Source organism: Coloeus monedula (genome assembly GCF_965178545.1).
Source record: "Coloeus monedula genome assembly, chromosome: 3".
NCBI classification, from domain to species: domain Eukaryota; kingdom Metazoa; phylum Chordata; class Aves; order Passeriformes; family Corvidae; genus Coloeus; species Coloeus monedula.
In genome coordinates, this window is record NC_138783.1 from 43,746,341 (window position 1) to 43,772,779 (window position 26,439).

At 39.2% G+C, this 26,439-nt stretch overlaps 1 protein-coding gene across 2 annotated transcripts in view; it reads left to right on the forward strand.

The window, feature by feature from the left end:
• Positions 1-1,681: 1,681 nt before the first annotated feature.
• The window catches only part of CUL5 (cullin 5), a 34,692-nt gene continuing 9,934 nt past the window's right edge, over positions 1,682-26,439 (forward strand). The window contains exons 1-11 of one of the 2 annotated variants that reach the window (XM_082278340.1): positions 1,682-2,055; positions 9,464-9,573; positions 11,903-12,002; positions 13,383-13,559; positions 16,929-17,070; positions 18,111-18,256; positions 18,333-18,413; positions 19,615-19,708; positions 22,966-23,096; positions 23,854-23,961; positions 24,556-24,620. In XM_082278340.1, the coding sequence (XP_082134466.1) occupies positions 2,032-2,055; positions 9,464-9,573; positions 11,903-12,002; positions 13,383-13,559; positions 16,929-17,070; positions 18,111-18,256; positions 18,333-18,413; positions 19,615-19,708; positions 22,966-23,096; positions 23,854-23,961; positions 24,556-24,620 (1,178 nt within the window). In that variant the 5' untranslated portion in view covers positions 1,682-2,031. Of the gene's footprint in view, positions 2,056-2,576; positions 2,715-9,463; positions 9,574-11,902; positions 12,003-13,382; positions 13,560-16,928; positions 17,071-18,110; positions 18,257-18,332; positions 18,414-19,614; positions 19,709-22,965; positions 23,097-23,853; positions 23,962-24,555; positions 24,621-26,439 lie in introns of those variants that run through there. The other variant, XM_082278339.1, reaches the window with a different exon arrangement.

Sequence of the window (26,439 nt, forward strand, 5' to 3'; positions counted from 1 at the left end):
GAAAAAGAGAATAAATCAGTTCATAGAGTAGTGGCTCATAGAAATGGCTGCCTCCATGTCACATTCTGCAGAATATGTGCTTCAGCTTTTCTGGTACTTACCTACCTGTAACATAATACACAGACTGGGCACTGGAAAGGCTGATGCACAGATACACAGTGCACACATTTTACTGCCCCTACTCCTAACTTCAGCACTGTTGTAGAATATATGTGCAATGGAAAGTGCATAATACAATTAGACCTATATTGCATAATTATATATTGTACGAATGAATACAGTATACTTAGATATTTATAGTACAGAATATATGATAGCAGCAGAGAAAAAAAATCGTAAACTAAGTGGAGCATTTGGAAGCTGGAAAACTTGTCAAAATAGATTATTCAATACCTTCTTTTCACTTCTCAATTGAATGAAGGCCTTAATATGACTATCGTAATTTATTCAGTTAATAAGGCTGCAGGCCACATTTGGTCAGCATTATGGAAACTTCCACAACAGTATACACATTTCTTAAATATTTTGTTACAGCTTTTCTTACACTTCAGGGTCCCTATCCTCTGCAATATGAATTTATCTTCAAATCCTGTGCCCCAGGAGAGGCGAAGGGAGGGCTGCCGTCCCTGGTGGCCAGTGGTGTGGCTGTCCATGCTAATGATTTGTGGCAGGACAGATTGAGCAGGCAGCATCAGCTCTCAGGGCTCTGAGGCTGTACGAAAAACTTGGTGAATTTTTCTTCAAGGTGCAGTTTTAGGCAAAGGCTGAATATTTTAGTAGAAAAGTGAGATTCTGTTTTACATAAATAAACCCTGAAATTTTCTAAATCCTTCTCAAAAGGTGCCTAAATGCAAACTTTTCCTACTAAATATTCCCTTGTCTCACTGCCAAGAGCTGGACTTTGATGAACCTTATGTGTCCGTTCCAGCTCTGAATATGCTGTGATCACAGAATCACAGAATGGGTCAGATTGGAAAGGACCGCAGTGGGTCATCAGGTCCAACCTCCCTGTTCCAGCAGGGCCATCCTAGAGCACTTGGCACAGGATTGTATCCAAACAGCTCTTGAACATCTCCATTGAGAGAGATTCCACAACTTCTCTGGGCAACCTGTTCCAGTGCTTGGTTACCCACACAGCAAAAAAGTTCTTCCCTATGTTCAGGTGGAAGTTCTGTGCCCGTTGCCCCTTGTCCCAATTGCTTGGCACCACTGAGAAGAGCCTGGTCCATCCTCCTGACACCCTTCCTTCAGATACTTACACACTTGCCCATTCTGTAAATAGAACTTGTGACAAGTGGTACGAAGCGTGACGGCTTACCCGGAGATTGGGAGTAGGGCAGCGACTTGACTTCGCAGCACACGGGTTGGTGCGGGAGGCCGTGCGGGGCTGTGCCCGCGGTGCTCTCCGCTCCCTCCGGCCGGGCGTGCGGGGGGCCGGTGCCGCGGCACCCGCGGGGGCAGGACGGTGGGACGGGCCGGGGTTAGTTAGTTACTTAGTTAGAAGTCAACTCATTTCTGTGCTTACAAACCACGGCGCCTCGGCACGGTGAACCCGCGGCTCCGTGCCGAGCCCCGTCCCCGCGGGGCCGTGAGGGCAGCAGCGGCGGGGCCGGGCGCGGCGGCGGGCCGGCAGGGGGCGCTGCAGGCGGGGCCCGCAGCCGCGCTGGGCGGCGGGGCCGCTCCCGGCGCCGCATCATGTGGGCCCGGCCCCTTCCATGGAGCCGCGGCCGCCGAGCGCTGCCCGGGTGGACGCCGCCATGAGGCTCTGAGGGGCGGCTGCGTGCGGAGCACTCGGCCGGTTCCAGCGCTGCCGAGCCCCCGAGCCTCGCCGCGGGACAGGGAAGCCCAACGCTGAGGCCGCCGTCGCCGCTGCTGCTGCTGCTGCTGCTGCCGCCGCCGCCGCCGCCGCGGGTCCGGCCGGGCGGGCGGGCGGCCCGGGGCCATGTAAAGCGGCAGCGGCCGGTGGGAGCCGAACCGAGCTCGAACAGAGAAGCCGCCGCTACCGGCCGCGGAGGCCCCGCAGTGGGGATCATGGCGACGTCTAATCTCTTAAAGGTGAGAGCGGGGCCCGGCCGAGTCCTGCGGGAGGAGGGGGGAGGCGGGGGGCCGGGCGGCCGTGCGGGTGGCCGGACCGGGCAGGGCGGTGGGGACGGGGGCAGGGCCAGGGTCGGGCCGCGGGTGCCGCTGCCCGGAGTTGCCGCTCCCAGGGCCCTCCCGCAGGTGAGCGGCCTTGGGCCGCCGGGCTCGGCTCGGCCCGGCCCGGCCCGGCCGCTGCTGCCTGCTGCCAGCACCGCTCTCCTTCCCCTCGGCTCTCCCTTCCCAAACACGCCTCGTTGGGAAACAGCGTTGCGTCGTGCCGGCAGACAGGGAACGGTGTCTTCTCTTTGTTTATTTAGGAAAACCCGGGTGTACGGAAAATGAGTTTTAAGTTAAACAAAGAGTTGGAAAATGTCTTCGCTGAGGGCAGGTGCTGTTTTTGGGGTGGCCACGGTGTTCCAGTTTTCATGTTAATTGCAGTTCTCCTGCAAAGGAAAACTCCCGGAGGCCTTTCGCTTACGTTAAGCAGCTTTGTTTTTGTAGTCATATGTTTTCAAGCACTTTCCCCGCGTTTGATGGCAGATGTCAGTCACCCCAAGCTGCCGCAGGTTGGAAGAGAAGATTTCAGTGGGACAGTCCAGTGTTTGAGCTCAGGACTGCCTGTCCTGATATTTGCGGTATGTATGAGGAGAAGACTACGTGTGGCCTTTGAGGCCGTGCTAGCACAGGGAAGATGGGCCTACTTGAAACCACTATTATTAATGCCTCCAGTAAGTGTTTCTACAACACAGTTAACTACAGTGGTAAGATAGGCCTAGGGAAGGCTGTCTGCTTAACTTGAGGAATTAGCAGTTGAAGATATGTATAAATATAGGCATAAACTTGTGTTCAGCACTATGTATTATAGTTCAGTGTGGTCCTGAAGAAGTGCTGCTTGCATTTTAGTAACCTGACCTAATTTGGATGTATAGATCTAGCCTGAATCTGCTGGGTTTTTTTATTGCTCTGAGACATTCAGTGTGAAGAAATGAGAAATAATTTATCTGCTCGTTTCTTCCCGATAATCAAAAAAAATCTCCATGTTAAAAAGATGTGCTTAAAAAAATCTTTTCTCGAAATTGAAATGTAATTGAAATTAATTTTAATTAATTCCTGTATATTTTTATGCCAGTAAGAGGTTAGTTAGATATTTAAGCAGAAAATACTCAAAATACTTAAAAATCTAAAATTGAGGAATCCAAGAACATGGGTGAAAAAAATAATGTCCCATGAGAAGAAATGTCCTTTTTGTGGAAAAGCCTGTGTTCAGAGCAGGGCTCAGACAGCTTTATCCACTTGTTAATGTTTTAGACCATCTCGTTGCTGTATGTTTGAGGATTTCTAGAAAGTCCAACACATGCTTTGATGATACACGGGGTGGGATAGCCCACAGTAGATAGGAGAAACATAGGCCTGTAAGATTTGTCAACATTCCACTTCAGCTATTTTGAAAGAGCAATAAGTACATAAAAAGAGTCAAAAGGCCTTGACTTGGTGACATGGCTCTTGCCAACCTGAAGTCTTTGTGTTAACTAGTCATGTTTTTGCCACTGGCGTTTGAGTCACCAATATTCTATATTGACAATAAGATATATATGCACAGCGTGTTTTAGGAAAAATGCTCAGAGATATTCCTTCTAAAATAGGCCTTTCTGGTCACCCAGGTGTTATTAAGCACTGTAACTTACTAATTAGTGAGTTTTTCAATGACAAAATGTACAAGTCCCACATTACAGAAAGAAAGATTATACAGTGATTTGACTTTGTTTATAATGGCAAAAGAAACCAGTGCGAGAATTAGAACTAGGTAAGGTCCTTTGTTCCCCAGTTCCAGTCATCAGAGTGCTGTCAGAGAAGCAAACTGTTGATTCCAGATCAGTGTTGCCTGGCAGTGCCTTGTGCCATCTGAGTCTGTCCAACCTACTTCTGCTTTCATCTTTAAGAGGAAAAAGAGCAATGCCTGGGCACAGTAAAAATCCCAGGATAAGAAAGGAAATGTGTTAAAATCTGCAAGATTTTTCCATATCTTTTCCAAATAAGCCTGCATAATCAAATCTAAGTTGGGTATAGACAGGTCTTAGTTTTGCCAGCATGAACAGGAACTGAGGTTTTTGTTTGTTGTCCCCCATCCTGGTTCAGCTTTCTGCATAGTTGAGAAAATAAAGTGAAATATTGCTTTCTTATTCTGTTAAGAGATACTAGCTGAATCCAAATCTGACTGGCTGTCATAATTTTAAAGGGCATCATTTAAACTCCACTAGTGCATAATTTTCCTAATTGTAAATTCAATTTTTTAGTGAGAAGCATATTCTTGGAGAGCCTTCTTTAAATGCAAGATTAGCATGACCGGTCATGTTGAATCCTGGTGAGACAGAACAAACTGTAATGTGGTGGAAATACTGCAGTACTTAGCAAGAGCCATTACAGGGTCAGCTGGAGCCCACCCTACCTGTAGCAGAGCTGCTCTCCCTCGTTGAGGCAGTGGCTTTCTGGTAGATGACGAAGCCATTTCCAGCAGAGTTCCGTAGAGTTTTTTGTCTCAACACACATGTGACGCTTTCAAGTGGGGTACTTCATTTCAGGGGCCCTGTTGGACTTGTAACTTGTTCTCTTTGCAGTGATGATACAGTCTAAACCAGTTCACCCACGTGATATGAAGACACTTGAGTTTCTTTGCAGTTTCTGGAGCAGAAAGCACTTCAGCTTACTGTAGCACAAAGAAAACCTGTAGCTGTATCCATGCTGGCAGATCTTGACACTATTGTAGAGTCTTACTGGAGCTGCCAGCAAATGCAGGAGTCTATCCTTGCAAGATGAACTCCAGCACGAGCCTGATATTAGGAAAGAAGCAGCAAAGGAAGCAACAGTTTTTCCATGGACTTAAATGAAATGAGAATCATTACTTACCTTTGCATCAGTTTCAACTGCTTGTCACTGACAACTAGAAACATGTTTGAAGTTTTTGAATTTTTCGATTTGAAGTACATGTTTCCAGATCATACTGTATTTTGTCTGTTTCTTCCTGGCTGTTTCCATTTAGGGTATCCTTAAAAAGCTAGGGAGTATTGCATGCTAGTTAGTTACATACAAAAGCTTTTCCTGTGGCTACTTTTCTGCTTTGAGTAGAAACTTGCTACAAGCATTACACTGATTTTTAGAGCTGCTTGTAGCAGAGATTAATCAGACAGTGCTTGTTTCCGTCTAGGACATTATATTTCCTACTTCATCCCTCTGTGAACTGGCTTTAGTATAAATACTGTCTGAAAACAATGAAGTAGTAAAGGTGAAGATATTACTCATATGTAGATCAGATGTACACTAAGACCTAGAGGATGTTGCTTTTCTGCAATATTGTTTAGAGCATCTGGCAGAGATGAGGGCTGAATTTCTATGTGGCATGAAATAAAGAGTATGCAGCAAAGAGAGTTCCAAACAGACATTTCGAGGGTCAAAGGGAGAGCAGCGTGAAGTCTTGGTGTGTTGCCTTCTTGTTATATCTAAGTGCTTATGTATAGAATTGAAGAACAGGGAAAAGTATAATGTGTAAAGTAGTATGTATTTCAAGTAGAGTTTAGTGTTAAAATGTAACTTGAAATCTTTAGGAACAAATGTAATGAAGTGACTTTTAAAACAAAATATTTCATAAGTGGAGTTATTATTCAAAGCATTAAAATTTAAACTCTAGAATGGCTCCTTAGCTTTCTCTTTTCAGAGAAGATAAGTGGAGTAACTTTACTTCATCAAAGGTATGCCTTACTGTCCTGCTTACCTTTCCTTTGGAACTGTGCTCGGAAGCAAGCTAGGAAAGAAAAAATGCCCAGTAAATACTGCTCAGAAATTGCATGTGTGACTTTGGTAACAACTAAGAATTGCCAGTGTTTGACCTCCTCTTCTACTATAAAATCTGTTTTCTCTCGTGCACTAATAGGGATGGAATTAATGAATGTGAATGATACACAGCAGGTGGTATTTATTGCACCCTTTCTTCCTGTAATTACTGTATAAAACTGTATATTATGGAAGCCTAAATCTACCTAGATGATGTTGATGTAATCTTCTTTTATTTCAGTAAAGCTTTCCATACTGTCTGTCAGAATATCCTTCTGGAAAAAATGTCCAGCCCACAGCTGGATAAACACATCATGTGATGGGTGAGCAACTAGTTCATTTTAGGGAACTGAGTGATGTCAGATTGGAGAGTTGTCGCAAGTGGGGTTCCACAGGGCTCCATCTTAGGACCTGTGCTCTTCAACGTCTTCATAAATGACTTGGACACAGGACTGGAAGGGACACTAAGCAGGTGTGCAGATGGTACAAAACTGGGAGGAGCTGCTGACTACTTTGAAGGCAGGGAGGCCGTGCAGAGAGACCTGGACAAATTGGAGGACTGGGCAATCACCAACCAGATGAAGTTCAAGAAGGGAAAGTGCTGAATTCTTCATGTGGGGTGGGGCAACCCTGGGTGTGTGGACAGATGGGGAATGAGATGCTGGAGAGCAGAGCTGTGGAAAGGCACCTGGGGGTCCTGGTCAGTGGCAAGTTGGACATGAGTCAGCAGTGCCCTGGCAGCCAGGAAGGCCAACCCTGTCCTGGGGGCACCAGGCACAGCATCACCAGCCATGCAAGGGAGGGGATTGTCCCACTCTGCTCTGCACTGGAGCGGCCTCACCTCGAGTGCTGGGGGCAGATTTGGGTGCCACAATGTAAGACAGACATTAAACTATTGGAGAGTGTCCAAAGGAGGGCAACGAAGATGGGGAAGGGCCTTGAGGGGAAGCCATACAAGGAGTGGCTGAGGTCACTTGGTGTGTTCAGCCTGGAGAAGAGGAGGCTGAGGAGAGACCTCATTGCAGTTACAACTTCCTTGTGAGGGGAAGAGGAGGGGCAGGCGCTGATCTCGTCTGTGGTGCCCAGTGACAGGACCTGAGGGAATGGCCTGAAGCTGTGTCAGGGGAGGTTTAGGTTGGGTATTAGAAAAAGGTTCTTCACCCAGAGGGTGGTTGGGCACTGGAACAGGCTCCCCAGGGAAGTGGTCACTGCACCAGCCTGACAGAGTTCAAGAAGCATATTTGGACAGTGTTCTCAGGCACATGGTGTGACTCTTGAGGATGGTCCTATGCAGAGCCAGGAACTGGGCTTGATCCTCGTGGGTCCCTTCCAACTCAGGATGTCCTATATTTCTGTGAATTGTTTATTGAACTTAAAGAATAGTTTAGTTGAGTAGGATTTTTCATCCATTAATTTCATTTCATCTTCAGCTTAATTAAAGAAGGAAATGTGGAAAAAAAAATTTACTCCTATGTATAGGAAGCAAAGTTCTAAACTTCTCTAATGGGATTTCAGGACAAGCTTTATGTGAGGAATTCTTTTTAAATAGGCAGATGTTGGTTACAAGTGGACACAGGGTTTTTACAACTGAAGTTGAGTTTTATTTGTGCTTCTTAGGATTAAGTAGGTAATCACAATCTAAATCATATAAACAGTTGTGTTTGCAGTCCTCCTCCTCCCCATGTTTTACAGTGAAACTAATCTTATTCAAAAAGATAGAGCATTCATTTTATCTTCAGCTGTTTTTGGTGAAGGGCTGAATTGCACTTCTCAAGAATTGCAGAAGAGATTTTTTTGCCTGTTCAAAAAAACTTAAGGGGTCTTCTCTGAAGTTTCATTCAAAAGGAAAACTTTTGAGGAAGTTGCTTTTACTTTCTTTATAATGCCTTTTCTGGAACTTCTAACTGTTCAGTAGCTGACATTTTAAATTCATTATCCTTCGAAGAGTGACTTGGAACAGAAGTATCTGCAAGGAGAAGCTAACAATTTTCACAGGACAAGGAAAGATTAGAGTAGTGCATCAAACATTAGGAAATAATTGTAAAGCTAGCTCTATATAGGGGAAGCATTTAGTTGGTGATTTTCAAAGATGATGCATTCAAATTGCTTTTTTTTTTTTTTTTCTTTTTTTTTCAGTTGGAAAGAATAGGTAAAACTCTCTGAATATGCAAACAATTTGTTGTTTTATGTTTTTATGTTGAAAGATTTATAGACTTTATCAACAGGGGCTGATTCTACGAAAGCTGTACTCAGTACCTACCACAATGCTGTGTGGCCTCCAGGTGCTGTGCTGTGGCTGTCAAAGTAGTTACTATGGTGCCTGTTGCATCTTCATAGCTTGAAAAATGAGGTATCTTTGCACTTGAGAACACCAGGGGATATAGTTGCCAAACTGTGCTTATTCTGAATACTAAATAACAGATTTAATTGTAAATTTCCATGTAGAAATTAATCAAAAGGAGGTGATTGAGGGAACGTGGTGTGCTGCTTGTGCTTGTTTATCTGAAGAGATGTTAGTTGCAGAACAGTGCATTTGTTAGAATTTCAAGTAGTTAGACTGTATTAGTTGCTGTATTTAAAGTGAATTGTGTCAAATGTATTATTTCTAGCCAAGACAGTGATCTGTTCAAAAGTAAACAGTTCACTGAACATAACCCTGCAGATAACTCAACCAGTAGTCTTTCTGCTACAGAACTCTCAATCAGTGTATTCTTTTAATTGCAAGGTTTGGGGTTTTTTTTAATGTGCAGCTTTAAGCAAATAGAATCACAACATACATGGTAGAACTGCTGTTTTTCTCTCCAAGTTGTTGTGTTGTTTGGGTTTTTTTAAATAATGGAAGTTAGCCTGTATACTGTGGTGAGATTTTTCAGAATAATCAGAATTATATGGAAGCACTTAATTTCTTTAGCTTTCCTCTTAATTTGTATTGTAAATTTGAAAAATCCACCTTGGATTATGTTTTTCAGCATGGTGTAAATAATTTTTATCTGCATCAGCTGTAGTCTTGGCCTCATGGCCAGTTAACCCACAGGAAGGGAGTCTGCGCTACAGCAGCTCCTACGTTACTCTGCTTCCTTCCTCCCTCTTTGCTGCTGATGCCAAATGCACAGTGAGAGAAAAAAGGTACATGGTAGCATCCACAATACGATTCCTGATTCATGGCTGCCATTTTGGTCAGGATAATTTATTCAAGACAGGTTCACAACTGCCTCCTGACTTCCATTGCGTGTATCTTGGTTGGGACAGTGAAGCTGACCTATGTTGTCTGTGTATAACTCCACTAACAGCTGAAGAACACTTGCTCGAACTTGTTGCATTGTAGCTAATGCAGTGATTAAATGAAGAAGTTGGCAGTCTCTTTGAAACAAATAATAGCCCGTCACTTCTTAAAATAATACTTAGAGTGAAAAGTGTTCAGCTGTGGTGGCATAGCTTAAATGCTAGTTTATGACGGACACCTGAGAAAGTATTTTTCTGTTAACTGTAGAAACTGCAATCCTCAGTGATAACTTAAGATACTGGTTTATTAACAATATTTTTTTGTTGTTCCTTTTAGAATAAAGGTTCTCTTCAGTTTGAAGACAAATGGGATTTCATGCGCCCAATTGTTCTGAAACTTCTTCGTCAGGAGTCTGTCACAAAACAGCAATGGTTTGATCTGTTTTCGTAAGTAATTTTTTTGTATCTTACATCCTTCTACATGATGGGAGTACAGTTACTGAACTATTCCTAATACAGAAGTTAAGTGTGACACAGATTGTGTGGAAACACAGAGCAAAAATACGAGTTAAAGTTTTGTTAAGTGGTAAGCGTGTCAACATCATTGTAAATGTTCAAAAGTAGAACTTCGCTGAGATTCAGGTCTATGCAAGTAGGATGGAGAAAGAACAGCAGAGCTTTTGACTTCAGCTGACCATAGTAAATAAGTTTTGTACCTGCCCGCAAACTTTTTTGTTAGAATTAGAGAGAAAATATTTACTGCTGTGTCAGTAAATTCATTTAAAGGCAGTTTGCTGAATGGTACATTATTCTGATTTGAATGACTGCTAAAATAACTGAAGGAACAGGGTAATGCAGTTTAACTGGTATAATTTGCATAGTTTTGTACCCTGAGAATGAAATGTAATAGTTTTCAGACAATGTTTGCAATAATGTGCTTTCTATAAACCCTGCCATTTTCTTCCTTCCAAAAAGCTAGAAGTTGCTTTTCCAGAAGTTTAGGTGATGATTTTTTTGTGGCATACATTGTGTGATTTTTGCAAACATGATATGGAAGTGAGTTATAAAAGATATATCAAAAGTATATCTAAAATAATCTTTGTCTCAATGGAGTTATTTTCCCTCAAATATAAATTTAATTAATCTCGTAATTTAAATCTGCAGACACTCCTTTTGCTTCTTAAAATCTGTCACAACAGTAGTTTTTTTTCAAATGCAGTCTTGTTGCACACTGTCTTTATTGCTCTTTTTGATGAGGACAGTGTAGTGACTCTTTTTGCACCCAGTTTAATGCACCTGTCAAGCTTTTCTGCCAGCCAAGAGGAAAGGTAATCTAACGTGTAATGGGGTTTAATATCTAATTATGTCTCTGCTGTAGTAGTTGCCAGAAACATGGTATAGTTAAGGTACAAATTGAGTTCTGAGTCATTGCTTTAATTTTTAATAACTAGTTCAGTAATTCTGCATTGGAATTGAAACTTTATATTTATTGCTTTTCTTGTAGCTGAGTTATTGAATAGAACTTAAGTAACTTCACGGCTAAATTAAGGTTATTGAGGGAAAGGATCCCTCTTCCCTAGGTTTATATTTTTGGACAGTGTTCTTTGTTAAGCTTCTTAATAAAAATGCAAAATCTGTAGGTGTCTTCTACATGCCCTTTGAGTATAATTATCCAGTACTGCTTTTTTTCACTGCTGTCAGGAAACAGTGACGTTCTAAATACAGCAACACCTTTTCTGCCTGCAGATGTTGTGTAAGTCTCACCAGTTGGGTTAGACCTCTGTAAGCCTTGGGCCAGCCCCTTTAATCTGTACCAAAGCAACTTGCAAGTTTTGTATTTTCAGTTAAACTAAAAAAGCTGCTTTTGTATTGAAATAAGTGTTTTGATTTAATAGGAACAAAGTAATAGCTTTAGACTATATGGGCGTTTTTCTGCAAAGATGTGGCCTTGTTACTGAAAGGTGGAAGAAGAACCAGAGGATAATAATGAGTGAAAAAAAAAGGCTTGTTGTATGTGATGTATGGTTAGGAGTGTGACTTGCTTTATTTAGTCTTCAGTATGGAAAGAGTAGGAGTTAAGTTACCCTTGCTGGACCGTCAGGTAGGAAAAATTTCATTTGCATGTTGATTAAAACTCAGTAATAGAATTTTGCTTTGCAGTGCTGTTTAGTAACTTTTCTCCAGTAATGTTTCACTTGAAAATGCTACCATTGCCATGAAATGTTTGAGTGATCTTACTAAACTAATTAAATCGTCTTTTAAATTACCTGATCCCTCAGGGTTCAAATTTCTCACGAGGAAGGTCTATTTTCTTTGTAGGATGTTGTAGTGCTTGGATTGTGAAACTGTCAGAAGGCTGCATGTTAATGATAGCATTTTAGAATAGCATGGGCTGAGTAGTAATGCTGCTACTGGCAAGTGATTTCTGTCTTTGTCAAAGAAAAGCTTTAAAAATTATCCTTAATTCAATAATGATTACTGAAGGGGTACTGAAAACAGAATTGTCTTACACATCTTCTTGACCACAGCCTTTTCCTAGATAGGTTGCAGTTACTTGCTTCCAGGACTTTCTTAAAGCTTCAGTCTCCTCCCCAAACATGCTTTTTCCCATGTGTCACTGGGATCTAGTTGTGTGTTGTTAAGAATGGCAGATTAAAAGTGTATTAATTTCTTAGACATGCTGAAATTATGACCTTTTGAATTTGTTAACGCCTCATACATTACGGCATTAAAATTTGAGTAGCTGTTACTAAAAGGTGCATAAATTGTTTTCTAGAGATGTACATGCAGTTTGCTTGTGGGATGATAAAGGTCCAGCAAAAATCCATCAAGCTCTGAAGGAAGACATCCTTGATTTTATTAAACAGGCACAAGCAGTAAGTTCTTAATGTTTCATAACTTCTATTCACATTCCTAGAAAAATAGCCAAATAATTCTGACTTTTGTTGGATCTAAATGCATTGCTTTTTTGTTTGAAATTTTATGATGTTCTGGAGATCCTAATTACCCTGCAAACTTCTATTTACAAAAAGAAGAGCCTTGAGCATTTGCCTGGCTCATTGTTTTCTCACAGTGCTTGAAGCTGGGATGGGCAGTGATTTTTTGTGTTATATTAAAAAAAAATACAAAATGCACCATTATTTTTGTTTATCCAACAGTACTTATGGAATTTTCTTCCACTTGAAAACTTCTAAAGGCAGAAATTTTCCAGTAGTAAGAAATTACTGTCCGAAAAAAAAAAATGTTTGTATAGCTTCAGTGCTATTTTGACATGTTCATGGATGGCTTTAAAATAAGCCGTATGTGCAGTGTACTACAAATACCTGTGCTATCAACTCAGCAAGCTTAGCTGTCCAGTTTTATGGGCTTCCTTCCAAACGAGTGAAACTGTCAGTAGACTCAAAGGACATTCTTGTGTTTGTAACACATACTACAGAAAACATCTTTTGCTATGGGGGATTTAAAAGAGGGAGTTGTTGTGAAATTAAAAAAAAAATTCTAAAGCATCCCATGACAAAGGTTTAGAAAGATTGTGTACTTTTATTTTTTCCTTTCTTTAACGAAGTGATTTATACCACTAAGGCTTTGCTTCAAGGAAAACAGTTTTTTATAGAGGCCTTTGTATAACCAGGCACATAAGTGGTGATTTTTAAGTTCTACAGCTTACCTGCTTACATGCATAAATGCTATGCTGAGCTGAGGCCTTTTGATGCGGTCTGTGTTGGCTGTCATTTGATAGACAGGTTTTTTGGCATTATGATAGCCAGTGTACACTGTAGCTAAGTTTTCAGGCTTTAATGAAATGTGCGTGTTAACTGTCTGGGTCTAATGAAAGGTTAGTAGATGCCATTGAATCAAGACTTGTCACTGTATAGAGTATTACATAGTCATTACAGGTTATGTTAATTTGAATTATTTTATATGGTTGTTACACCACATGCCTTTAGACCAAAGATTTTAATTTTTTACTTGCAGATTACTTAAAAGGAGGAAAAAAAAGGTTAATTTGGAAAATTTGAACTTACTGAGTACTTTTTTGCTGCTATCTTTCTTTGCCCTTTAGAAATGACCCATATGACATGGGTAAATAACTACTTCAAGAAACTAAGTGGCACTTCAGTATGTAGACTTTCTTAGTCTGATATATATGTATATTTGAGTTTTATATGGGGAGTTACTTTCAGCATAAACAAAACCCATAAATTTTGTGCATAAATTGATTTATAAGTTACCTCCTCTGCTTCCCCCACCTGCAGAGAGTGCTGAGTCACCAGGATGATACAGCTCTACTCAAAGCCTACATCGTGGAGTGGCGCAAGTTCTTCACCCAGTGCGACATTCTGCCCAAGCCCTTCTGTCAGTTAGAGATCACTTTGATGGGCAAGCAGGGCAGCAACAAGAAGTCCAACGTGGAAGACAGCATTGTTCGAAAGGTGAGTGAGCAGTACTGCCAGAGAGCTTTGTTGCACAGCTGGCCTCAGTAACAGCACTGAGGGGATTCAAGATGGAATTGCACCAATCCTGTAACCTGATGTATCACTTTGCTTTGGGAGAATGACCCCACAATGTTTTTGTTTTTCCCTCTCCACAATAGTTTGACTTTGTTTCCCCAGTTTGCTTTGGTTATTAGCAGTTTTGTTCATGTGATTAATGCTGGGGAAGGAGGGGGAGCTTTGGGTTTGTTTGGGTTTTGAGGTTGTTTTTTTTTTAATTATGACTTGAACCCTGGAATGGCAAATAGTTGCAAATTCATGTATTTTTTCTATATCTGTGAGTAGTGAGTGTACCTGTACAGATAAATGAATAGTTCTTCTGCTCCTGGTTTATATCCCTGGGCCAGAATCTTAACTTGGGCATATCTCTGCATTTTATAAATGACCAGTTAAATGCATTTTGAGTTAAATATAGCTATTGATCTCCTAATTCCTCCTTTTTTTTTCCAAGCAGTCATAGCAGTGTCAGTCATATCAATGACAAGATGGGACATACAGAATCTTGTGGATATGATCATTTTACTGTTTCATATCAAAGACATAAAGAAGGTTTAGGGCTCTGAGTCTGGAGTGCTCAGTATTGAGTCCAGTGAATAATGGTCCTGTAAATTGCTTTAGTCTTTTATTACAAGAAGAACAAAGCATACCAGCTGTAAAGTGTTGTCCTTTAACATTATTCATTTTCCCTTTTCATTGCAGAAAATACCTGTAGAGAAATGAAATTTCTCTAGCAGTCTTTCATTTGGTACTGAAGATCATTTTAATTGTTCTTCTGTCTCCAGGATGGAAAGAGCAAAATAGCTTGAATTCCTTACTTTGGGCAAAGTTCTATTCTTTGCCCTTCGTTATGTCCCAGGCTTGCTCAGCAAGTGTTTTAAAGGGTTTTAGTACCTTGATACTCCCAGGCAGAGCACAGGAGAAGACAACAAACTTCTCAGGACATTGAACAGCAAACTTTTATGAGAGGGAGAAAGATAAAGATCAATAAAGGTCAATAGTTACCACCTGGGATCCAGCACGATCTTAGCTGCTGTAAGATCCGGGCGCAGTGGGACACCTTTATCTGCTGTGGTCCCTCCACACAGATGGGGCTTCCACTGTGCCAGTAGTTTGGTAGCCACTTTGGGGCTGGCCCAGGGGCTCCAGGCTCCAGTGGGTGGGGTGTGGAGCAGTGCACCACCCCACCCTCACAGAACTTGCCCTACCCACCCTCCCCAAACACACACTTTAGTTGTTTTGAGCTATTAATCATTTCTCCATTCTCCTTCACCCTCCTATTTTGACATCTTGTCCTCTGTACCTCTTGAAGAAAAGGAAAACAGCAGCAGAGAGGAATTGCCAACTCAAATTGCCTTTTTAGTTTTCATTGTTTGTTGGAGAAAGCACATAATCTTAGACTCCCCAAGATTTCGCAAACCTGAGCTCTTGACTCTGCTTTATGCAGAAGGTAGGAAAACTAAGAAATTAAAGAAAAAGAAACAAGATGGAGTGGACAAAGTAGTGAGGAGAATCTAAGAGAAAGAACTGGTTTCTAACAATTCAGATTTTAGTCAGGACTGAAGCAGATGGAGGTATCTTGTCTCTCATATGTGGTCCAGTTAGAACCAGCCTGTGTCTGGAACATGAAAACCCGGAGTCTCCAACCTGTCTCATTATTTCATATTCACTGCTGAAGGTCTTGTTTATAGCATCATTCTCTGTTCTAAGAAGTCCCTTGTGGAAACCCTTCCCTTGCTTGAGAAGTTCTTCATATAGTCACCCAAAGTGACGTGTGTGTTTTCCTTCAAATATCTCTGTAAAACTTCCCTATCCATAATGTGTAGAAGCACTTTGACCATGACAAAGCTGTTAATGTGCATGCCAGGTTGCTTGATATTCTCACTGTTTCTTCTCCAGTTTTCACTCACTTCAGCTCTTCTAAACAGTGCAACATAATGTTTACATCAATAAAGTTAAAATAATGAGAAAAGTAATTGGGGAAGTAATCAAAAAGAGTTTTGCTTCTGTGAATGTTGCGATGTTTTAAACATTCTCTTCCAACACATAAGACTCCAGTGTCAGAAATGGAAATTTAGCTGAGAGACAGTTACGGAAAAATTAGGAATAAAGTATGGTAAACTTAACTCTCTTGAAATCTTGACTTTTATTAGGTGCTAGCTGTGTTAAAATCTAAAATTTACAAAGCAATAATGGAATAAGATCATCTAATCTTTACTATTAACTTTGCCATGCAATGTTGTATTTTTTAGTAAACTTATTCACAGTCATGAGGTAAAGTTTGCATTAGTAAATTTTATTATTCCAACCTGCTTTCCACTGCCAGTGTAGACTGACAAATACCATGCTTAAATTACATTCATAGCAGTTACTGTCAAGTTTGTAGATACTTTTAAGTTTGAGCTTTCTTCTAAAGCAATGAAGTGGCCTTACTTTGGCATAATTTCATTGGGTATTCAGTATCATATAGAAAGAGCCAGATCCAGCATCTGAGGGAAAAAAACCCAAAAAAACTCCAGTAACTTGAAGACTAAAAGCAAACAAGGATTTTTAGCAAATATGTTAGCATGCTGCAAGTATTTACTACTGAGCAGCTAAAGGGGCTTAGGTGGGCACAGGTATGGTGGTCAGGTGTAATGCAGTGCATTTTCAGCAGCATCAGTAGCAATCACCAAAAATAATGAATCACACAATGGAATATAAAGGGACACAGTGAGTGATGAAGATTTTGAGAAGAGCCTCCATAACTAATTTGAAAACTTTGCAGTGCTTAGATGAGATCTGGAGTTTTTTATAAACTACATATGCATTACTTGCATACTGAACTTTCTTGTTGGATTAATGCAATTTAAAGCCATCAGTCGTCTTCTTTACGTAACTATGGTGTTAGTTGAGTTTTTAGTTTTGTCTAAGACTGCACCTGCCAAATGGTGAACTATGTTTAGGTGTTTGCCTCAAAAGTAGCCCCTGATACTGCAACTTCTGACACATTGTGTTGCTGGAAAAGTTACTGGACTGGTTATCAAGAATTGTAGAAATAATACAGAATAATGGAATGAATACATGCATTCAAGACTCATTCCCCAGCTGTTCAGTTACATAAAGTAAATTTAGCATGTGGACTGAATATGATTTCTGTAACAAGTTCAGAGCAAGATCAAGTTCTAATGTAGCTGAACTGCTGTGTATGACCTGAAAATTACATTATTAATTGCTCGATTTCTGTCTCTGAGCTCTTGTATTTTTTTGCACAAACTTAGGTCTGCATGTACCTTTCTGACAGGATTTTGTTTTTCTCTTCCTGATATCCAGCTCATGCTAGATACGTGGAATGAATCCATATTTTCAAATATAAAAAATAGACTTCAGGACAGTGCAATGAAGCTAGTTCATGCTGAAAGACTAGGAGAAGCTTTCGACTCCCAGCTCGTTATTGGAGTTCGAGAATCATATGGTACGTCTTGCACACACCAATCTATTGCCTCCTCACTTGAGTAAATGAATTTTCTTCATAGAAAGTTGGCAGTTGTGGTGGTAGGGTTGGAATTATCTCAGCATTTTGTATTGATTTTTTTGTTGTGCTTGTTGATACATGATACCAGTTAAATTCTGTTTATAATCTTTAGCTTCTAAGTGGTTTACCTGTGTATCAGTTACTGCACAATCAATGTTTTCAAAGAGAAGACTACTTTTTGACCTTTTGGGGTTGCAGCTATAACTTAGTCTGTACTCCTTTACATACTGTTTCTGATTTCTTAGACAGTTCGAAGAAGAAATGCTAAACAGGCTACATTTAAGACTTCCAGTCTTCTTTGTTGCAGAACAGATCTGTGTATCTGAAACTTCTGTGATGTTTCATCATTGCCTGCTGCTTTTGAAAGCTTTCCAGCACGTTGAACTAAACTTGTCGCTAATACTCTCTGAGATGGCTTTTTACAGAAGTCAAGTTCTAACTGTTTTTAAAGCATATTCCATTTAATGACTATTCATTTCTCTGTAACAGTTGAGAGGAAAGTGGAAACTCTTTTTCAAATAGTGCAAAGCGCTGCAATAAGCTCACTGTCTCCATTCTTGTAAAACAGGAAAAAAAGTCTGAAATGGAGACATTGTGATTCCAGGAACAGTGTCTAAGAGAAGCTTTTTGCTCAGTCAGATAGAGAACTTTTCCCTTTATTGGGCACTATTCTGAGCTTTTTATTCCTTCCTTACAATTTTGCAGTTGTATGTGTATTTGTGGTTACCATGTTTGAATGTTGAAGTGCTGGAGCTAAGTATGAAGTTTGTTTCCAGTTTCCCTTAATTGATCTGAATGGTTTTGGGAGCAAAGATTGGCCAAGTTTGGTTACCTTTGTGATTGGAGTCCATTTATTGCGATATTTCAAATTGTTCAATGCAACCTTTTAATACAAGTCTCACTCTCTCATTGAAATTTGCTTATTATTAGCCACATAAATTTCCAAGACTTGAGAGTAAGTTTGGACTTTCTCTTTGCAGTTAACCTTTGTTCTAATCCTGAAGATAAACTTCAGATATATCGGGATAACTTTGAAAAGGCATATTTGGATTCAACAGAGAGATTTTATAGAACACAGGCTCCTTCTTATTTACAACAAAATGGTGTACAGAATTATATGAAATATGTAAGTAAAAATTCTTTTGTACCTTTATACTGAAAGTGTTAGTACTTAAAATGATTGCTGTTCTACTTTTGCACAGGCAGATGCTAAACTAAAAGAAGAAGAGAAAAGAGCACTACGATATTTAGAAACAAGACGCGAATGTAACTCTGTAGAAGCAGTGAGTATAATGTGTAGAAAAATCATGTGTTTCATATTTATATAGTATTGTACTGCAGGGTTTAGTTTTGTGTTACAGTATTATTTGATACCAGTAAATTGAAACTGTTTATTTTGTGGTTTTTAATCATAAACTATTTGTTGCAAAAACATGTATTACTTTCCAGTCTGGTAATCTACAATTTCTGCAAGTGTTTTAACAGTACATGTAGATCAAAAGTTAAAACTGAAGGGCAGGTTTTTATTCAGGTTGGTTTTTGTTCTTTCATTTTGAGTTAGATATGGTGGGTTTTTTTCCTATGCTTAACAGTGGATGAGAATCATGTTTGAAAATAAATGGGCAAGTCTGTTTGGCAAAGGGTTTCTCAATACTCATTGAGAATACCTGAAAGATTTATTGTTCATTGCAATCAAAAGGAGCAATAGAAATTTCATTAAAGCTGTAATGTATTTCCTCTTAGGCTAAAATATGGCCATTTAATATAAAAGATCGGTTTTCTTTTTATTCCTTCCCCTTCTTGCCTCTTCAGCAATTTTTAACACAGTTCAGATTCTAGAGAAAGATTTAACTGCAGTGAATAGTTCATAATTGTCTGTGTTGAAATTAGTTCAGGAAACAGGTTATTTTAAATAAATACCTTTTAAATCTGATAATTTTTTTGCAGTGGATCAAAATGTGCTTTACACCTTTTGTTAAGCTGTGAATCATTCGTTTTGCACAGGTATAAACTGTAGCTGGTATAAAGAGGCTGACAAAAGAGAGATGGTCCTGACGTGTACAGGCTGTTTCTGTTCTAGATCTAATGCCTTGTTCAAGCCATCCAGCCTGGTCCAAATAGGGTATGCTGGAATGAGAACTATTCTTAGCTCTTGGATGTATACTTGGAAATGAAGTAGGGTAGTTACTGTTCCAAAAGTGGTGACTCCCTTGAGAGAAAAGAGCCGACAGAAATACTAAGCTCATTAATGGTTTGGAGGAGACTTTACCACATTTACTAACCTAAACATTTTGAAGAAGTGTGGTTCCTGTATAGATTCTATTCAAACTGCACATACTTTTTTGAATCAGTGAATGAGTTTATTGTTTTATAGAGCTAATTGTTGAGAACAGGTTAAATTTTGTGTCATGGCAAACTCAAGACACATCAGACTTCGGTGTTCAGATGGCTGCTTGAGCTAATCCTGTGTTTAATATATTTCAGCTCATGGAGTGCTGCGTCAATGCCCTGGTGACATCTTTTAAAGAGACTATTTTAGCTGAATGCCAAGGCATGATCAAACGAAATGAAACAGAAAGTAAGTGAAGCTTCAAGAACAGTGCAGGGTGAACCCTGCATGAACAGCATAAAAATAGATTTGTGTGTAGATATATCAAATTACTGTTTTTAATAGATGGTGGTAGTGTTTCATATAAAAATATTATTGCCCATGAGCAGTCCCACAAAAAATTTCCATCATTGGTTCATATTTTTTTCTATCACTTTTGAAATCTATGTCCACAATACTCTTAATTTGAATGAGTGGAGAGTTCTCATCTTGTTTCAAAGAGTATTTAGTGCTCTGTTTTCTTTATTTTTTCCTACACTTACTTTCATCATGTTGATTAACTCTGGTAAATACTACATATGTTTTCACTTTCTATTTGAATACTCCAGATACAAACATTTCTTCTTCATTTCACCCCGCTACCTCTTTACACCTGGAAAAAAAGTGAAGCATCTCCTTATAAAAGCTTTTTTTCTGAAAGGCAGGGAGAAATTTTTCTTACTCTGATTATTGATGTAGGACCAGTAGGTTAAGTTAACAAAATCTCTGCAAGATGTTCATGTGGTTTTGTAGCCAGTATGTCAGTGTGAGTATTGAAAGTTAGCTCTGCATGCCTTTTGAAAGTTTTCAGAAGTTTTTTTTAACTCTGCTGCCAGAAGTTGAGAGTTTAGTGTGATTCAGAAGTGTTGTGTTGGTCCTGTATGATAAAAGAAACTTGATATGTCATTAAAATGTTATAATTCAGGTAGGAAAAATGAAAAAAAAAAAAGCTGAAATCACAGGTTAATTTTTCTTTGAAGTTTTGGTATCCAGCAGCCAGGGAATATTTAGTAATGTCTTATGAGGTTTTCATTTCTATTGAAATGAGAAAACTGTTTTATGACTTAGAATATTATAGAAAACACTCACTTCTAAAGGCAGCATTTAAGAAAATATTTGACCTCAAAACTATGTCATACTGATCTGTTCATCTAGCAGCATGATTTCTGGCAATAGTCCAGAGCTAAATGTAGAAAGCCGTGAAACTTCTTACGAGTATATGTTACAGCCTTTGGGAGAATGCAGGAGGCTTATGTAAATGCAGAGCTTCAGAAGGGTTCATCTACAGGCACCAGAGGATCTTTCTTTAGAAACCTGTTGAAATATTCACACAGCCCTGTCTTGTGGCTGTGTCTGTCCTCTGATAGTGCTTGGTTGCAGAGCACTTCCGTTTAGTCTGTCACATCTGTTTAAAATGCTTCAATGAAGGGTGCAGGTGCAGATGACTGAAATGTAATTAAAGACTGGAGCTATGCATAGTAATATATACATCTGATAGTGTCCCCTGCTCTGCTTTGCTTATGCATGTGACTTTCTGATATTATCTGCCACAAAGAATTCAGTGATGTTGTCTTTATTAAACGCTACTGACAAAGGGCTGTTTTGGTGGGGACTTCTGGCTATGAGCTGGGCACATAGTCTTGTTATATTAAGTAATATTTACATGCTGTGCAAAGACAGGAAGGAATAATGTTTTCCAGCTAAAAACTATCAAAAATGTCATAGCTTGCAAAGACTTTAGAACTGACTTACAGTGGTTTTGTTTGCTTATAGTGTTGGGGAAGGGAGGCCTAAATTTTATTTTTGGAGTGCAACAGAAACAGAAAGTACACTTGGCTTTCCTGAATACAGAATGAAAGCAGACTTTAAGTGCCCCAACAAGTACAGTATGAATTTCTTTGCTCTTCGGTGTCATAATGTATTCTGAGAGAAATTCAAGTGAAATACTCCATTTGCTTTTGTTACTTTGAAATCTGTCTTTGAAGAGTTTATGGTTTTTTGGGTCCTGCAGTCTTAGGGGTGCACCTGGAGTCTTCCTTTGCTACTGATTCTTAAGAGAAACCACTGATTTTTTTCTCGAAGTATTTATGCCATCACTACTGTACAGAAACAGATGTAGAGCCCTTTAACATACCTTTTTGTTTCACTTTTTCTGCCATCTTTTCCTCCCTCTTACTCTTTTAAAAAGATCCAGTAAAAGTTGAGGGAGCTTTTTGGACTTTTTCTATGTAAAATGATGCTGCCATTTCTTACAGTAGATCTAAATTGCACTGAGAATGCCTCCGACTACATGTTGGGGTTTTTTCCTGGTTCCTGAAATCCTGTCATTCAGCCCATTGTGAGTTGTCTCTAGTACCATTGCAAGTTCTTATTCAAGGTTGTTTGTAGTTTCCATTCTCTAATTTGCATTGCTATGTTCTAAAAGGATTTTTTTTTTTTTGTACTTTTCTATTTGCTTCTGCTGCAGCTGTGGAGATACATATGATGGTAGCATATTTCATCCTCAGTGGTGACACGATCTTGGTGTTTGTTGCTGACAAAAGTAATGCAGAGGAGAAAGCAAAGGCGGGGCCGCTGACTTTTCCCCTTTCACAGTAGACATAACATTGAGGAACTAAGTGAATCTATAATTTTTTTTCTATCAAAAAAAGAATCAGAATCCACTTGTTCTACATGAAGCAAAGTCCTTTGCCGTGTTGAGTTCAAATCTCTGTGGTCTCTTTACAACAACCTGGTGACCTTAATCCCAGTGTTCTTCGTGGACAGCTTTGTCAAGATGATTATTGATGTTTCAGTAGCTTTTTTTTTTTTTTTTTAAGCAGTATTGAAATATCTTCACAAAAAGTAGACAAAGCACATCACTTTTTGAAGTTTTTGAACAGTAACTGTGAGAAAAACTAAAACTTCGGGGGAAGAAGAGTTCACTGTTTGCATTAGTCAGTTTTGGTTACTTCAGAACTTTGCAAACTTTTAACTAAAACAAAATGTTGTAAGTGGTATTGAAACATACACAAAGACAGGTTTCTTTGGCTTTAATTTAAAATTTTGAAATGTCTTGAATCCATACAATTTCCTGCATAAGTGCCTGTAGGCTTCCAACTGAGAAACATTCTTGCCAGGGATTTGAAGGCAGTTAGAACTTGGACTTAATCCAAATGGTCATTGGTTTTAGGGAGGTCTTATTCAAGCTTGGGATACTATATGCATTAGCATACTATAGAAGATACTGTATGTGTAAGCAAGTATTAACACTGCAATAAATTTCTCTTTTTGCCTTCAAAAGAATCCTCTTGGGGGACCAGAGTTAAAACAGTACTCAAGATCTCTTTCTTTGTAAGAGACCGATTGGATTATCTATTCTTCAGATATTTAATGTTCCACTTGAGACATGCCCAGGAGAAATGCAGTGTATTTGGTTTTTATACAGGTCTTTGACTGGTGGCTTCATCAGTATTTGTATCTTTCAGAGTTGCATTTAATGTTTTCACTGATGGATAAAGTTCCGAATGGCATAGAGCCTATGCTAAAGGATTTGGAAGAACATATTGTTAGTGCTGGACTTGCAGACATGGTAGCAGCTGCTGAAACTATTACTACTGTAAGTATATTGGGTTTTAGTAAAATAACAACAGGAAAACAACTTTGCAGAAGTTACATATTCTCTATTTGTGGGACAAATGCATGAATGGAAATAATTTTATGAGATTTTGTGTGTAGAGATCAAATTTTGATCCACTGAAAGTTTTAAATGTCTTTAGGATAGCTTTTTATTCTTTGTGTTTTCAATTGTAGCTTTAAAAAGTGAATCTAATTTGCAGTAAAGGTTATAAATTAGGTGCATGGGATGCTTACACAATACAATTGTGTTAGAATCTTAATTTTAAAAGCCTAATTAATTTTTCCAGAATTCTAACTTCCTGATGAAATTTGCTTTCAATTTAAGAGCGGTTGTTCATTGTGGAAATTATAAGGATTTTTTCTCCACTGTATTTTTTCAGCTTTTTATCATCTTTTTTTTTTTTGGGTCTGGGAGGCCTAGGTGTCTGCAGCAATTAGGATGTGGCATGTGTCTTTTATTGGTCCTTCAAAACATCCTTTGAAATAAAATGTTATTGTATAATATTTGAAGTTATAGATTTTTATCTTTTTTTTGTATATTGGAAATACTATCCTGAAAATCTATGTTTAGGCCTACATGCTGTAGAGCTCTTCAGTACAGAGACTAAAGATAAAATGTATGTTCATAGTATGCAGGCTTTTGAGGATACAGCATTTTTGCAGATTAGAGAATTACGTGTATGCTCACACTGAATTCTGTGGAGCCCTTTTTTTTAGTTTGGTTTTTGCCTCTTTAGGATTCTGAGAAATATGTAGAGCAATTGCTCACGCTATTTAATCGGTTTAGCAAGTTGGTTAAAGAAGCTTTTCAAGATGATCCAAGATTTCTTACTGCCAGAGATAAGGTATGTGTTTCTCCTGGTCTTTTGTTCACTATAAGAATTGTTGCAATTTGTATTATGATGTCTCCAAAACCCTGTGCCCATTCACTGTTAAATTTAGAAGCTGCTGTTTCTCTATTAAATATGCAGGCTAAAATATTGATGAAACTTACTATCAACTGAGTAGCTTTTAATTTCTGTCGTAGTCCTGCATAAAGATGCATGCATTCAGCTTTGTAATGTTGTAGAGCACATTAGAAGATAACTTTTGTATTGAGAACCTGAATGTCCGATTCAGCAATAATTTGTGTTTAGAATTTACTATGTATTTGTCTCATGACTTCAGACGTCCAACCTGCTCCATGTAATCCCTTCCTAAGTTGTTGTTTAAAGGAAACTAGTATGGTAGTGGAAAAGAGGAAAACTCAATACATCAATTTACTGGGAAAGTGAGTCATAGAATTTGAACTATCAAACTGAAAATAGAATCTGCAAGCTTTGGGATAATAAAAAAAAATTGAATTAATTTAATGTTACAACAGTGTAGAAAGAGATAATCTTTGCAATTCATATCAGAGAAAAATTGAGTGAAGCACCGATAATCTAATTATTTTTCAGGCATACAAAGCAGTTGTGAATGATGCTACAATATTTAAACTTGAATTGCCATTGAAGCAAAAGGGGTAAGCCATGTAAACTTCGTGCAAATCAAGGTTTTTAAAATGTCTCTTCAAAAAGTAATGCTGTGTTTAAAAGGGCTTTGTGTTATTTGCATTATGGAATTTCAGATTGCTTACTGACTTCTGGTAAGACTCTTTTCGTGTGGAAGTAGATCAGTGAATAGCAGCCTGGTTCAACTTAAATTTATTTGTAGTACTTGGGGATCTGTTCTTTTATACTATGAGTCAGTTTGTTAGCTGAAGTTCATAATGGCTTCCTGGATTATTAATTCCAAAAACCTCAGCTGTATAACTCTGCCACAACTTCAGCAAAGGTCCTGGGGAAAAATGAGGCAGTAATCTTCATGGGAATAACTGTAGCTGATTAAGGTGTAACCATCCACAAGCTGTTTTCCACCTCCTCTTGTTCCAGTTGTGAGTGTGACCTGTCCAGCTGTTGCATTTTTGTTTCAGTGCAGGATTAACCAGGTTAGTTTAAACAGCTTCCAGTAGATTAGGCAGACCTGCGTGACTCAAGAAGAAGGACCATGCTTACAGTGCCTGCTCTGCTAACTCAGCCAAGAGAAGGTAGCAGTCAGTTAATTGATTGTTAACATTTACCATGTGATGTGCCACTTGAGTAGGAATTTGTAAATATTTAGGTGCTTGGGATTGCTTATATATAGTTTGTCACCTGATTTACTATGGAAGCAAAGCTTGTGTAGCTGGGCTGCCAGCTTCCCTTTCCAATTGCTTCTAGTTAGGGGTGGATGGTTATAAATAATCTGTCCAGCATCTTGGTTCGTATTCCGGGTTTGGTCTCGGACTAATGGCAGGTCAATTCCCCTGAATAGGGATTAGTCTTTCTCCTTATATTTATTGGAGGAATGCTGTCACAAAAGACTGGATCCCTGCTTTCTATACTTTGCATAGGTGTAGGTAAGGTAGAGGAGTTTCCTAGGTATCTTCTAATGTTTTGTTTCCCCTGAGACCATCCAAATCGATACGTCATTCAAAACTGTTTCACTCCTAAAGTGAACCCTGCCTAGTGGTTTCTTAGAAACCACTGTGATTGTGATGGTCTTCTGTTCAACATTCTTCTTCCCAAGCACTTTGAAGTTGTCTAGATATGCAGCCTGGTTTGAGCAAAACAAAACTTCATCTTGCTTAGTCTTTTGTAATAGCCAAAAGGCTTGTGATCTGCTTATACTTCTAATGGTCTTCAGAGGGCAGAAGACACCTTGCAAGCTGCTTCATGAATTAAAAAAAAAAGGACCAGTTGTCTGAAGAATGTTAGCTCTGTCTATACTAATTGGTGAAAGGGTGAAATGAGCAAGAAAACTGGATTCCTGAGCTTGCTTTCGGCCCTTGGGAGTAGCAGTCAATTGGTGCCATCTGACTCTAGGGATAGGGATTGGTCCTTGCCATATGGTTTTATTCACCAGTCTAGAACATGACCTGTGCTTGATGATTTTTGAAGAACCACGGTTTGCCTACTGTAGCATCTTGTTCAACTTTAGTCTGCATTTAATCTCCAAGCTGTTAGTCCATCCTTTATAGGTGTGATGAAATAATTTTATCCTGTTACTATGTGGTAGACGTGTTGAGTTTTGCAGTCTGTGAAGTGTGGTGCAGGAGGCTGTTCTTGAGACCTCAGTACAGCATACTGAGGAGATGAGTGAAACATTTCACTGTAGCATTTTTAATTCTTTACTGGAATACTTCTTTCCATGCAATATTTAGTTGTTTCAAACTGCAGTTTCACCTGCATCTTTCATTGTTCCAGTTCTAAAATTATAATTAGTTAAAATAATCAAGCTGTAGAAGCTGTCTAAAAGTGTTT